At 38.0% G+C, this 14781-nt stretch overlaps 3 protein-coding genes across 12 annotated transcripts; all 3 read left to right on the top strand.

Annotated features, from left to right (window-relative positions):
* Window positions 1-766: 766 nt before the first annotated feature.
* LOC132171511 (F-box protein CPR1) lies at window positions 767-3407 on the top strand. Of its 8 annotated transcripts, none has more exons than XR_009439042.2 (4): window positions 767-2022; window positions 2683-2757; window positions 2899-2966; window positions 3155-3407. XR_009439042.2 is itself a non-coding variant. In XM_059582841.2 (3 exons), the coding sequence occupies exons 1-2, from the start codon at window positions 899-901 to the stop codon at window positions 2720-2722; spliced, it is 1164 nt and encodes a 387-aa protein (XP_059438824.1). In that variant the 5' UTR covers window positions 767-898; the 3' UTR covers window positions 2723-2757; window positions 3155-3407. The 8 variants fall into 8 exon arrangements, 3 of the variants coding, with proteins under 3 accessions (XP_059438824.1, XP_059438823.1, XP_059438822.1); XR_009439040.2 differs by having other exon boundaries at window positions 2683-2774; XR_009439041.2 differs by lacking the exon at window positions 2899-2966 and having other exon boundaries at window positions 2683-2774.
* Window positions 3408-6013: 2606 nt separating this feature from the next.
* Window positions 6014-9125, top strand: LOC132168541 (F-box protein CPR1). Of its 3 annotated transcripts, none has more exons than XM_088510558.1 (3): window positions 6079-7322; window positions 7637-7715; window positions 8895-9125. In XM_088510558.1, the coding sequence occupies exons 1-2, from the start codon at window positions 6136-6138 to the stop codon at window positions 7674-7676; spliced, it is 1227 nt and encodes a 408-aa protein (XP_088366684.1). In that variant the 5' UTR covers window positions 6079-6135; the 3' UTR covers window positions 7677-7715; window positions 8895-9125. The 3 variants fall into 3 exon arrangements, with proteins under 3 accessions (XP_088366686.1, XP_088366684.1, XP_059435523.2); XM_059579540.2 differs by having other exon boundaries at window positions 8859-9125; XM_088510560.1 differs by lacking the exon at window positions 8895-9125 and having other exon boundaries at window positions 6014-7322; window positions 7637-8051.
* Window positions 9126-11286: 2161 nt separating this feature from the next.
* On the top strand, window positions 11287-12393 carry LOC132170173 (F-box protein CPR1-like). The gene has a single exon (XM_088512082.1). The coding sequence runs from the start codon at window positions 11287-11289 to the stop codon at window positions 12391-12393; it is 1107 nt and encodes a 368-aa protein (XP_088368208.1).
* Window positions 12394-14781: the final 2388 nt, after the last annotated feature.

The raw sequence follows: 14781 nt of genomic DNA, 5'->3' as shown, positions 1-14781 counted from the left end.
CTTAGCAAGGATGGAGTTTTTATTTTAATTAGGTTGGAGAAATTTTTTTAAATTTAGTTTAGAAGAAAACTCTATCTACTTAGAAATGGGTTCAATAAATAAATAAGTTTAGATTTTTTTTTCTTCTTAAATGAACTGGATGCAAATCATTTGAAAAAGGAAATTTAAAAAAAAATTGTTGAGTTCTATAACATTTCTCTATCACACAATCAAAAGTCCAAACCACATCTTTGTTTATTGCTTAGTGGGTATACCAAATTGCCAACCAACGATATTGGATTCTCTTTATTTCTGGATAGCATTTATTATTTGATGGAACAGATTTTTGTTGTTGTATATATGCGTGACAGCATGTATACCACATCTATAAGATTTAATTTAAACCATAACTATTTTTAATTCCTAACCATAAAATATAGATATCCATTTAAAAAGAAAATAAGGGAGAATAGTGTCCACAGGACAATCCATTGGCTTTTAATGCTTAGATTTGATACCGCCACAACTCTAAATCAACTTTGACCCAATTTTTAGAATAAATTCTTCTCTTTTATTTTTAAATTTTAGAAAAAAGTTGAACTAAAGTTGAGTTTAAGTTGTGACTTTTTTTTCACGCTCTACGCGTTAAAGTGGCCCCGAACTTCGTATGGTCCTTGTCAAGTATGACTAATCTACCCTTTTCTTATAAATAATTTACCTCCAAAGCAAGGCTAAATTCAGAAATTCACCTACCCTCTTTGTCTTTTCGTTTTATTTACCTAAAGCATTTCCCGTGAGTCACCGCGAAGTTTCTGGTTGTACCTTAAGCAATTTCCCCCATTCTCGAGCACTGACCCCAGTGTCAACCCTAGCCCTAGTCCTTGATGCTCACAAATCGACTTCAAAGAGTAACCCGATCATGGCGGACCTGCCGTCGGAGATTCTTATCGCCGTCCTCTGCCGGCTGCCAGTCCGGTCGCTTCTTCGGTTCCGGTCCGTGTCCAAGCCATTCCGCTCTCTGATCGACAGCACGGGTTTCATTGATCTCCACCTCAAGAACTCCATAGAGACAGGCTCTAACCTCAGCCTCATGCTCCGGAGGGACTCCGAGATCTATCTTATCAACCTTGACGCCCTAAGCGATGCCGTCTTGCTCGCTCACCCTCTGATGTGCTACAGCAATCGGATCTTAATCCTGGGCTCCACCAACGGCTTGATCTGCATCTCTAACGTGGCCGAGGACATCGCTCTGTGGAACCCATCGATCAGAAGGCACAAAGTCTTGCCCTTTTTGCCCATTGAGCGAATCGGGTCGAGCTTGCTGGGCACGCGGGTATTCGGGTTCGGGTACGACCCGGTGAGCGAGGACTACAAGCTGGTGAGGATTTCGCAGTTCATCAATTTGGATAACGAAGGGTTTGTGTCCAAAGTTAAGGTTTATAGTCTTAGAGCGAACGAGTGGAGAGACTCTGAGGATATGCCTTATGTTCTGTGTTATGCGAGGAAGAATGGGACCTTCGCGAGTGGTGCTTTGCATTGGGTGGTGAACCGGAAGTTCAACGTCGAAGAGGCTGATCTGATTGTCGCTTTTGATCTGACGGTTGAGAGATTTAGGGAGGTCCCATTGCCCGAGTGTGCGGAGAAGAGATTTCACATTGAAGTGGGGGTCTTGGGTCGGTGCGTGTGTATGATAGCGACTTACCCGGATGTTCGTATCGATGTTTGGGTGATGAGGGAGTATGGGGTCAAGGAGTCTTGGGCTAAGCTCTTTTCGGTTGCAAAAGCTGACGTTGTTGGGTCGTACAAGTATTTGAGGCCCTTGGCTTATTCCAAGACTGGTAGGGAGGTTCTGGTGGAGCTTGACAATCAGAGGCTTGTGTGGTACGATTTGAGGGGGAAAAGGGTCGAGAATGTGAGTGTGGGCGGTTTGCCGGATTCGTTTGAGGCCGAAATTTTTGTCGGAAGTCTTGTCCCGACCGCGGCGAGTAGAAGAGATCATGGGAAGAAGCAGAGTTTAGAAGAGGAGAAAAATAAGAAAAATAGGTAAATGACAATAGACTGTCTTTGGTTTCCTTATGCAGGTTATTGTATCTCTGTTGGCATTGTTTTTTGTTATTAGACAGTGATGATACGTTGATGACATGCTTACATAATCTGGTTATGATGGCCTCTTTGGGAGTGCGATTTCAATAAGTGCGATTTAAAAAAAAAAATTGCGTTTTACTTTTTAAAATTGCATAGACGTTTGGTAAAACATGTTAAAAGATACTGTTTTTACCAAAATTGAGTGTTTGGATAACATTAACATATAATTTGCAGTTTCATGGGTAAATATTGCGCCAAATATTATTTTAAGTGAAATCATGATTTTGGTTTAAATTCGCACATTTTCAAATAAGCACCCCCTAGTCTGCTTATAGAAATCGTAGATCTTTTCACGATTTTAAAATTTTCGTTTTTAAAATCGCAATCTCAAACACTCCAAAATTGCGATTTGGTTTAAAAGGGCAGATTATTTTTTTAAAAACACACTCTCAAATGGACCCTGAGTCACTCATAGTAGTGGTGTATGTGATTTGGTTCACAATTTAATGATGGCTAGCCCAGCTTGGTTTTCCTACCACCTTGCAATTGGTGCAATTTTATATCGTATACTTTCATGTGACTTAGTGCCTGACAAATTGGCCCTTGGTTTTTTCTCAGGGATGATTTCCTGTCAGAGGGCTTCAAATTGGTGCTATAAGCAAACAGCAGGATGAACGGAAGCGTGGAGAAGATGTACTTTTGTGAATTTGGTTTGCGTTTACTTTTAAAGCTTACTAGAGTGGCTTCTTTTGGTCTAAAATAAGGTTGCAATGCTCAATTTGAGTGTATTTAGGGCAGGATTTGGTGAATCAAATTATTGTCTTCATCTTTCAGGAAGTGTGCCATCTCGAATTAAGGGCACCTTCTTCTTCACACTTACATTTCAGAATGAGGTTCAAAGGGTATTTAGTTCCTTCGGGAGGTTGCTCCTCTCTGGAGCCAATATTTCTTAGACTCGCTTAATCAACCACCCTTCCCTTCCCTTCTTTTCAAAAAAAGAAAAAAAGAAAAAAGAAAAAGGGGTGCCCCTTCTGTTTCTTTTAATTTTACTGTCACATAAGCAACATATCTTTGCTCCTTTATTCTTCAGAGGGTGAAAAGTGAAGGGAGAGAGCCATGCTTGATCAGCTGAAAATGCTTGAAGATGGGAGGAAACAATAATCCCAACGATGTGTACCAAATGCCTTTACTAGAATGAGTATACTATTTCAGGTTTTTTCCTGATTAATGCCATATATTGTCCACTTGTGTAAGGTGTTGTGTACTTGTAGTTACTGTGGTTTTGAAGCATGTATATACAAAAATGTTTGTATACCTCTCTAAATCCACAAGGTTGTATGACATCTGTCGATTTTGATGCTGGAATTTACTTTTTCTTTAACTGAAATTTGATGTTATAACCGACTTTGAACTATATGCTGTGAATTTTCAAATTGTTGGCCTGTGAGAAAATGGCATGACCATTTAGGTTGGTTTTGAGGTGCAGTCCTAGTTATAAATGATTGCAGATTAAGAATGGGTGGTGATGTTCAATTATAGAGCAAATTACATTGTTGTTGAATTTTGAAATTGTTTACCTCAGAGAAAATGACATAAAGAAAAATTGTGAGAATGGGACTTTGTGTATGGGGGGCAGTTTGAGATTCCTTTGTTCTTGATCAGTAAGATGGACTTCACTGAGAATGGATTCTGGATTTGAGGCATAGATTAGTGATTTGGTTTCTGTAGTGGGTAATGCCCAGTGGAGTTCTTGGTCAGCTGGAGTGGCCAATTTGACCTTCAAAAACTGGAGGATGGCTCCCCATTGCATGAGAGAACGGTTGTAGGTTAAAAGATATATTGTTTAAAACTCTTTATGGGTGGATGGTTGCTATCAGTAGTTCTGGCTTTGCTAAATTTGCTATCAATATTGAGTGGTTCATAATAGGATGAATTGCATGGTATCCTTTGTACAATAGTTGCGGAGGAATCAAAGCTGTGTCTGTAGTTGAGGGTGGGACTAGAAGAAGATCAATAAGCAGAAGAATCCTAACCCTTAGTTATTTTGGACTTGTATGGGCATTAAAACAGGACCATGCTTGATCCGCAGTGGGGTCATGAAGAAAGAGAGCTGCCCACCGAACCTAAAACCAAAAGGGAGGTAGAATTTCATGTCAACTTTAGTTTGGGCCTTTTTAATCTCTTTCCTTTTTTTCTCAACATGGGTGCCCTTATTTTTTAGTACTTGCGATTTGTGTTGGTATCAAATAGTCACACTGGATTACAAAAGTACCATTTTGAACATCTTTTCGCCCATGTTTATTCTAAAAACTTAACAGCATATAATGTCAAGGTAGAGCATGACAAGGGTCTCCCATGCTACATTATTTATTCTACTACATCAACATTATTTAAAAATTAAAACACAAAAAAGCTAAACATGTAAGGGAGGTATAGGAAATCCCACCTTCAATGGGTGGCAAAGACTCATCCTGAGCCCTCGCAATGGGTCGTAAGGAGAGATCCTACCCGTGGACCCGTGGTGCGTTGCGAGGGTGAAGATTTCCCTCTCGGGGTTGGTCCATTCGATCACCCATTGGGGGTTGGGTCTACCCACATGATATGGCCACCTAAAGCATAAGAGGGGTAAAGATGTAGCCACTCAACAAATCTAAAGGGGTTACGCAACCATCTTTAATTTTAAATATATTTAAGTTTTTTTGAAAATAAATAAATTAAAATTATAGAATACGTTTTCTCAATTATAAATTCCAAGATATAATACAACTTTCACCTATACGTTGTAATATATATATATATATATAAACAAGAGAAATGCTAGAGTTACAACCATTATCACAAATGGTATTGCACAACGTGGCCACGTTGGTTTGTTTTTTTTATTCGTTCTTTTCTCATTCTTTTGTTTTCTTCTTCCTTCTCTTTCTCACAGGATCCTTAGACGGGAAATGCTTGCTTGCTTTGACAACCATCACCGGGTATCCATCCTTTGATAAACCCTGAAGATAAATCTTTCTGGGTTCCAGTTCATCTGGAATTTCGGGTTCAGATATGAACCCAATGGGCACCATTGCAGCCCTCCACTTCAGCCACTGGACAAACATCTTTGCTGCTTTGTCTGGGTCCATCGACCTTGCAATCAAGAACCTCATGAGCGTCGGGTCGCCGTGCCCCTGCAAAGACAAACTCATGAAACAAAGACAACTGATATCCTCACCTGGGTCAGTGCGATTTCTTGGTTTTTCTCCTTGTGAAGTTCTCAGAAGATAGTTAGGCTTGTTTTCAGATTAAAAAAAGATGGATTTGAACTGGGAATGAAAAGAAAAACAAAATACGCTACTTTGACTCAATTTCAAAAGATTAATAGAAAGCTTTCTCAAAAAAAAAAAAAAAAAAATTAATCCAAAGCGAGAGGTGTTGATTTGAAGGGGGTGGAGCATATGGAAGAGACGTGAGAGTTCCGTTGACAGAACGCAACATTTAGTAAAAGAAGTGAACCCTCAAGTCTCTCTCTCATCGACTCACACTCTCCTTCACTCTCTGCAAAGGCAAATGCGAGCAGGTGAAGGAAGTAGAAAACAAAAGAGTGAGAAAAGAAAGAATAAAAAAAAAACAAACTAACGTGGCAACGTCAGCTTGTGCAATTCCATTTGTGAAAATGGTTGTAACTTTAATATTCTCGACAAACAAATCATACTCAACTAAACTCTATTAAATAATATTAAAATATATAATCCCAATCTTTATTGTGTTGCCAAACAAATCTTTTAAAATATGACAGGTGTATTCTGACCAACAAAGTAAAAGCATTACTCAACTACTAAACTTCAATGGTGTTGACACGACCCCAAAGCGGTCACTTTCATTTTCAATAGAACCTTAGCCGTAAGAGTCGTTTAAACATTCCTTTAGTACATTCACGAGTACATTCCTTTGGTACATTCACGAGTCGCCACGTTGGACGTACCCTTAAAGGCTCTCGAGAGAGCACCAGAAACTGCTTCTTCATCCGTATCTGATATCTCCCGACCCAAAACCCAGCCAGATAGCCAACCTTATCCACCGTCTGATATGCCAAACCTCAAGCTAGACCTTAACTTCCCGTCCGATGTAATCACCGACATACTATGCCAACTTCCCGTGAAGACGCTTCTACGGTTTAGATGCGCATCCAAGCGTTGGTGCTCCCAAATAGACAGTCCAGATTTCATTAAGATTCACCTTAGCCACTCCCTTGCCACCAAGTCCAATCTCAGCCTCCTTCTCAAAAATTGGTACCTCTATTCCGTTGAGCTCGATTCGCTTCGCACCGCAACGGAACTCAATCCCCCATTGAATGTGATCTGGGGTGTAACCGACGTTTTTGGCTCTTGCAATGGCTTGTTGGCTGTGTGTAACTCTGAAGAAGAAATGGCTTTGTGGAACCCATCAACGAGAAAGCACCAGATACTGCCTGTTATGCCGGTTAAGGCTCCTAAAGGTTATGTAAATGTTAAACCTCGTCGTTTTACTTTTTATGGATTTGGGCACGACCCCATTAGCGATGACTACAAGGTGATGAGGATGGTGCAGTTTGTTGGTGATAATGGGTTTTTCTCTGCTGAGGTTAAAGTTTATAGCTTGAAGACTAACTCTTGGAGAGGAATAACAAACATACCCTATTATATTCGTTATCTGTTTCAGCTTGGTTACCTTCTTTTTTATAGAAGAGGGTATGCTGCGCTTGCTGGTGGTGCTTTGCATTGGGTGGTGCCTGGGGGGTTTGGATGGTACTGTATGATTGTTGCTTTTGATCTTGTAGCTGAGGAGTTTCGAATTGTACCGCAGCCTGATCATGTCGATGGCGGTTTTGTAATGGATCTGGGGGTCTTGGAAGGGCACCTATGCATGATTTGCAATTACGGTAATGATTTTGTTGATGTATGGCTGATGAAGGAATATGGATTAAAGGAGTCTTGGACTAAATTGTTTAAGGTTTCACAGTCAAGTTTGAACAGGGATTTTGGACAGGTGATGCCTTTAGCTTATTCTAAGAGTGGTGACAAGGACAAGGTTCTTTTGGAATTGGACAAGGAAAAGCTCCTTTGGTATGATTTGAGAAGGAGGAGAGCCAAGACAGTGAGGATTGAGGGGGCTCCAAATTCATTCAATGCGGATGTTTATGTGGAAAGCCTTGTTCCCTTAGGTGGTGGTCGAATGGATGGGAAGACACAGCAACCGGCGTCAGAGGAAAAGAAGAAAAGCAATAGAAAGAAGATGTGAGATAACATAAACTTAATGGAGTTATTTATTTACTTTTTGTTCAAGCTTATTTCTATACCTGGTTATGCATTTGTCTTTCTCAATTGACTGGATAGGTTAATTACCAATTTTACGTGAGCAGTTGATCTCTTTAGTTTAATTTCCTGGTTCTCTTAAGAGTTCAAGTTTGTTTTAAAAAATTGATGTATATGACCAGTCTGGTTTGTTTCACTCTTTTTAATTACCCAACATGATTGCTATATAGCATATATCTACTTATTTTTGTTTAAGTTTAACTTACTACTTTGATGGATTGATCATTGTTTTGCAGGGATGATTTTCTGTCAAAAGGCTTTAAACTGACTCTATAAGCAAACAGGAGGAGGAAAATGGGCACAAAGTGAAAAGTGGTAAAGCAACAAACTTTTCCATTTCATTTAAGGATTACTAGATTTAGTTTATCTTACCTCATTAATAGTTTAAGCTGACAATTTGTTTTAAAAGAGGCAGATATAAGTTGTTTGACATAACAAGTACACTGTTTTCTAGAGGACTGACAATTTCTTTGTCATTTTCCTTGATTCATACTAGTTGTTCTTTCATTTTTTTTAACCCTCGGAATTGATAAAGGAAGTCACAGGTTGCACTTAAAAATATGAGTGTGTCCCAGGGAAAAAGTTTGTTGTAGAATCTCATGTGTCTTGTTTATAATTAGCTCTAGTAATATTTCGTTCTATCTTCGATTATTTCAATTTGCACTAGTGACAATTTGTTAGTGTTGGCTTGAAATTGTCATACGGAGACAATCATTGTGAATGTGATGTTGTCGTTGCGTTTAAATTTCTGTGCTGTTGAATAGTTACAATTATGTGCATTATGGGACTAACAGAAGAAGGACATCTTTGCCTAGCATGGTTATGGATCATCAATGAACTCTTAACCTTGCCCGAACCAGAAGTTCTACTAATGTATATATATTCGGCAAAAGCAAATCATGTCTGCTTTCCTAGTAGCATATTTGAATATTAGCCAATTTTTCAAAACAAGATATAGGGAATAAAAATGGGGAGAGAATGTCTGTTTACATAGTTATTGTCCCAAATATTTTGAGCAGCTGAGAAGCAATACCAACATATATGTTAAATTATCGTGGATTTAACTATTTAAAAGTATATAATTAAGCCTATCCTAGTAGAAAAAGGGTTGTTCTAAAAGTAAAAGAATGGTTCTTTCCTTATATATTTTGAGTTTTGATTAAATTCTTAAAGCATGTGAATGTGGGGTGTTTGTTTACTTGGCCGGCCGTTTTACCATATTTGAATATGTTGTTGCATACAAGACCAAATGGTTGTCATTTGGGAACCTGAATGTCTTTTGAGGATCACCAATTTATGCCTTTGTGCTGCTAATTAAGGCTCCTGTCTTGCTTAAAGGATGAACTTTTTGATTTGGTTGGTGACAATAGATTTATGCTTTTCAAGTTATTTCTTATTGTTGAATTCATTTGTCTGCTTTGATTATGTTTAATGTGTGCATCAAACACAATATGTTAGAAAACAGGCCTCTCACACGTCCTTTTAAGTAAATAGCACCGAAAGAAGCATCCACATCAAGAAGGGAGCATTTCTTGAAGAAGCATAGTAAGAAAATGGCACTTGGGATGTGAACTTTCACCAAACCAGAATCTTTGCCGATGTGTCTTGAGTTGCTAAGAGCACTCACAATGGATTACGCAATGAAGCTTAATCAAGGTGTTCATTCGATTCTCTATACAAAATGCATTTTGCATTTGAACTACTTTGTATCATTAATGCCTTTTTTTTTTTCCTCCCACCCACATCTCTCTTTCTGTATTATTTTATGCATTAATGTATTAGTATTTAAAAATACATAAACAATAAGAAAATAATATGGAGAAAGAATAGACAATCAGATAAATGAGAATGCAATTGAAAAGCCATTAGTTAAAGTAATAGACTTGGTTCATATGTTACTGTTAGTAAGCACTACTATAATAGACTTAGGATTTGTTTGGTTCGCAGAATAGATCTCTAGAATGGAAATGGTTATTTCTATAGAATAACAATTTTTTTTTTTTTTGGTAGTGGCTTATTCCTAGGAATAGAAAGAGGAATAAATATATATATTTTTTTTTCATAAAAAAAAAAAAAGAGAGAGTAAGGAATATCTATTTCTTAAAGAATAGACACAATTTTTCAAAACAAAAAAAAAATTCTATTTTTATTATTTTTCAACCCCTTAACCCTAAAAATAAATTAATAAATAAATAACTGTTAAACTTAAGGGTGGCTGGCCACCCACCATAGAACCTGGGGTGGCCTTTGCCACCTATGATTCATGTCAGAGGTGGTCGCGACTACCTCTACAGTCTCTCAGGGGTGGCCACGGCCCCCCCCCCGCCCCCCCCCCCAAGTGTCATCGGGGGTGGTGCGGTCACCCCGGGTTTTTATGTGGGTGGACGGCCTTCTAGAAAAAGCAATTTTTTTTTTATTGTTATTTATTTTATTTTTTAAATTTGAGTTTTAAAAAAAGGGACTTTTTTTGGTAATTTTGGTCAAATTATAATGAAGGTATATTTATTGATACCAAACAAAGGAATAGAAATGCTTATTCAATTCCACCCCAATTTATGAGTAATGTTACAAGTCATTTTTTTTTATTTCTTCAAAAATATTGTGGCTCTTAAAATCACCATTAGACTTGTGATTGATTATTATTTCAATATTGGATTTTGATCAAATAGTAATTTTAAAAGTTACCTCATTTTTAAAGGGACACAAAAATGATATAAGAGAGACTTCCAAAATGATATTGGAGCATTGTATGTTTTGTTGACTCAAATTTCACAACCACTAGGATTAGTGCTCGGGCCAAAGGCTGTTTTAGACCTTCGGCAGTGTATTAAGAGTAGTAGACATCAAAAAGTTGAAATTATGTTACCTTCCATACTTGTAAAAGGACCATACCTCATCATTCTTGGCAAAAGGCCCAACGATTAAAGCAATACACCCATTTGGAGTATTGACATTCGTTAGATAACACTTTTTTTTACAAAATAATAATAATAAGAATAAATAATAAACAACTCAAGATATAAAACTCTCAAAATTATTTTTATTTTATGTCATATCAAAATATTTTTTTTTAAAAAAATAAAATAATATAGAATACTCTCTAAAAAATATTAATTAACAAAGAAAACGTTTTCTTTTATTTATTTACAATTGGGTTTATTATACATTGAACAGTAATCATTAGGATGGAAAGACAAATATTCATCTCAATTTTCTAAATTTACGTTTACAATGCCTTTCAAAGACATGGTATGTAGGATCTAATCAACGACACCGTTTTCATCAACATGCATCTCGAGCTCTCCATCATGGCCAATCGATAATGCGCACTCATCGTCCAAGAATGCGGCGCCGACTGCAAGCATCCTCTGTCGGATTGCTTCTCAGTGAACTTTAAAATACTAGTAATATTAGGTACCATATTTTTGTCCTCTTAAAATTCTCCTAAAGTTGATGTAACATTCAAAATCACAATTGTATCAAAATTTAAGTATGATTTATTTAAAATTTAAATGTGATTTTAAAAGCCATATCAACTTTAGGAGAATTTCAAAAAGATAAAAAAATAGTACCTAACATTACTCTTAAAAGACATCCAGGACGCCTAGTTTGCATCAAGAAGCTCGTGAATATTAAACAGAAAATGGGGTTAGAATTCAAGAAATAAAAGCCCACTTACTATTAGAAAACAGAAAATGGGCATGCAAAACCGTTCCACCGAAAGGACGTGGCAAAAAGAGCTTAGAAGAATCAAGAAAGAACATTTCTGTTTCTATTTGCTGGCCGTTCACCGTTGGGAATTGAAATTCCCGCTGGGTAGTGGGTATTCAGTGTTCTACGCGTTCCAAGTTACTCATCTCCTCCGCCACCACAATAAACTCCGTAAATGTCGATTCACTCGCCGGATTTGGTCACCGAAATACTTCTGCGATTACCCGTGAAGAGCCTGGTACGTTTCCAATGCGTTTCGAAGCCATGGCACGCACAAATCAATGGCCGAGTTTTCATCAACATTCATCTTGGCTTCTCCATTGCGGCCAACAGAGAACGCCATCTCATAGTCATTGACATCGAAGGACCGCCGCAGAATTTCTTAGGAGTGCGCTTCAAGGACGACGACCGATTCGACGGAGCGCTCGTGAACATTCACCACCCACTTTTCGATACAGGACATAACACCCAAATCGTGAACTACTGCAATGGACTGGTTTGCATCTACAGCTATTGGAGAGGGATTGTGATTTGGAACCCATTAATCCGGCGGTACAAGAAGTTGCCCTTTGAGCCGGTAGGATTCACCGACTGTCTGTCTGGGTTGCCCAATGTGGCCTTCGGACACGACCCAGTTAACGACGACTACAAGGTGGTGGGGGTTGTGGAGGTCTATAGAAAGATTGATGCTGAAAGTGCCATTGAAGTCAAGGTATATAGTCTGAGAGCGCATTCTTGGAAGACGGTTGAAGAGGAATGGCCTAAAGAGTTCAGTTCAGCCAGTTATTATTCAAGGTCGAGGTCCTTAAACGGTGCTTTCCATTGGTTAGTTGATTCTTCTAGTGGGTCCCCGCACCAGGAGACCCTTCTGGCTTTCGATCTAGCCACCGAAAAGTTCAGAAAGTATACGATTCCGGTTCAATCGGAAGATGGTTCGGCACTCATTTTGGAGGTCTTGAAAGGATGTATATGTGTTTGCGTGCATGTCTCTGCGACACGCAACGATGTTTGGGTGATGAAGGAGTACGAGGTAGTCAGCTCTTGGGCTCGTCTTTACACCATTGAGCAAGGCGCAGTACCTTGGACTTTTGAGTACTGTAAGCCTTTGGCGTACTCGAAGGACGGCAAGAAGGTTCTGATGGAGCAGGATTATGAGTATCTCTTTTGGTATGACATAGAGGAGAAAAGTGGCACGAGGGTTGAGTTTGGTGGTATGCCTAATTTCTTTGAGATGGCCATTTGTGTGGGAAGCCTTGTTCTTCTCAATGGTGATAGCGTGTAAAATTTGTTGACGGAAACGATGGAGGAGGAAGTGATAAATAGGATTTTACATCATGTAGAATTTCTTTGCTTCAGCAATAATATTTCGAGTTATGTCTATCTCTGCTGGAATTCTCTAGACTCTTTTAAGTTCTGTGTTGGTTAAATGTTCTATGGAGGCGAAAATTTTCTTTCTCCAAATACAACTATCCATTTTCTGTATGCATTTGGTTGTTCCTTAAATATTTTTCAACCTGCATTAGCTTTGACTCTTAAAGTGCAAGTAGGCATTGTATTTGATTGTGTCTTCTTCGTGCCATTGGCTGGGATGTATATTTCTTTCGAAAATAGAAGGATGCAGAACTTGCTAGCACAGAAGCTGCAGGCAGATTCATGAGATGGATTCTGATTTCATTGATTGATATGTTTTAGGATAGCAGAGAACACTTGGTAGCTCCATGGACCGGTTTGTTTAGAAATTTTTTATAAACCAACATCTAAAACTAACATATATCCTTTTCACGTGAGAATCACGTGTTTTTTTATTTTGTTTTAATAGCATATACTTCTCACATAGTTTGAAAGCATGTGCTTCTTACATGCTTAAAGAACATGTTACTTTTAGAAACTAGCTTGGAGGAGTTTTCTACAAAGTTTATAGGAAATTTCTCTCTGTCTTTTTTGGAATGAATATAAATTTCATACAAACTAGCTTTTAAAAGATACGTGTCCCTTAGTATGTGAAAAACACATATATTTTTTTAATTGAACGTGCTTCTCACATGTTTTATAATAGTTTAATGTATAATGTGGCTTTTAGAGGCTAGAAATTAGTGTCATTTGGGGTGAGCAATTATATACAAGACAAACATTTTATGGGTTGTAAGAGTTCCTGCAACTCAAAGTGATAGCTTGAAGAGTAACTCCTGGAGAGGAATCAAGGACATACCCTATTATATTCGTTATCTGTTTCAGCTTGGTTACCTTCTTTTTTATAGAAGAGGGTATGCTGCGCTTGCTGGTGGCGCTTTGCATTGGGTGGTGCCTGGAGGGTTTGAATGGTACTGTATGATTGTTGCTTATGATCTTGTAGCTGAGGAGTTTCGAATTGTACCACAGCCTGATCATGTCGATGGTGGTTTTGTAATGGATCTGGGGGTCTTGGAAGGGCGCCTATGCATGATTTGCAATTACGGTAATGATTTTGTTGATGTATGGCTGATGAAGGAATATGGATTAAAGGAATCTTGGACTAAATTGTTTAAGGTTTCACAGTCAAGTTTGAACAGGGATTTTGGACAGGTGATGCCTTTAGCTTATTCTAAGAGTGGTGACAAGGACAAGGTTCTTTTGGAATTGGACAAGGAAAAGCTCCTTTGGTATGATTTGAGGAGGAGGATAGCCAAGACTGTGAGGATTGAGGGGGCTCCAAATTCATTCAATGCGGATGTGGTGGTGGAATGGATGGGAAGACACAGCAACCAGCGCCAGAGGAAAAGAAGAAAAGCAATAGAAAGAAGATGTGAGATAACATAAACATAATTGAGTTATTTATTTATTTTTGTTCAAGCTTATTTCTATACCTGGTTATGCATTTGTCTTTCTCAATTGACTGGATAGGTTAATTACCAATTTTACGTGAGCAGTTGATCTCTTTAGTTTAATTTTCTGGTTCTCTTAAGAGTTCAAGTTTGTTTAAAAAAATTGATGTATATGACCAGTCTGGTTTGTTTCACTGTTTTGAATTACTCAACATGATTGCTATATAGCATCTACTTATTTTTGTTTTAGTTTAACTTACTACTTTGATGGATTGATCATTGTTTTGCAGGGATGATTTTCTGTCAAAAGGCTTTAAACTGACTCTATAAGCAAACAGGAGGAGAAAAATGGGCACAAAGTGAAAAGTGGTAAAGCAACAAACTTCTTGTTCTTTCATTTTCTTTTTAACCCTCCGAATTGATAAAGGAAGTCACTGGTTGCAATTAAAAATATGAGTCTGTCCCAGGAAAAAAGTTGGTTGTAGAATGTCGTGTCTTGTTTATAATTAGCTCTAGTATTTCGTTCTGCGATTATTTCAATTTGTTAGTGTTGGCTTGAAATTGTCATAAGGAGACAGACATTGTGAATGTGATGTTGTCTTTGAGTTTAAATTTCTATGTTGTTGAATAGTTACAATCATGTGCTGCGAATGGCCTTCTGCATGTGCATTTTGGGACTAACAGAAGAAGGATTTCTTTGCTTAGCATGGTTATGGATCTTCAATGAACTCTTAACCTTGCCCGAACCAGAACTTCTATATATATATATATATTCGGCAAAAGCAAATCATATCTCTGCTTTCCTAGTAGCATATTTGAATATTAGCCAATTTGTCAAAACAATATATAGGGAATAAAAATCTGGAGAG

The sequence above is a fragment of the Corylus avellana genome, chromosome 1, assembly GCF_965113065.1.
Source record: "Corylus avellana chromosome 1, dhCorAvel1.hap1.2, whole genome shotgun sequence".
Lineage (NCBI taxonomy): Eukaryota > Viridiplantae > Streptophyta > Magnoliopsida > Fagales > Betulaceae > Corylus > Corylus avellana.
The sequence above is the reverse complement of the archived record's forward strand: the minus strand, read 5'-3'. Positions and strand labels throughout refer to the sequence as shown.

Bases quoted from the DNA above. Each gene is read 5' to 3' on its own strand.
- LOC132171511 (XM_059582841.2), top strand. From the start codon at position 899: ATGGCGGACCTGCCGTCGGAGATTCTTATCGCCGTCCTCTGCCGGCTG. The intron at 2,023-2,682 runs GTAAATGACAAT...GTTTTTTCTCAG, and splicing joins GAGAAAAATAAGAAAAATAG to GGATGATTTCCTGTCAGAGG.
- LOC132168541 (XM_088510558.1), top strand. From the start codon at position 6,136: ATGCCAAACCTCAAGCTAGACCTTAACTTCCCGTCCGATGTAATCACC. The intron at 7,323-7,636 runs GTGAGATAACAT...ATTGTTTTGCAG, and splicing joins AAAAGCAATAGAAAGAAGAT to GGATGATTTTCTGTCAAAAG.
- LOC132170173 (XM_088512082.1), top strand. From the start codon at position 11,287: ATGTCGATTCACTCGCCGGATTTGGTCACCGAAATACTTCTGCGATTA.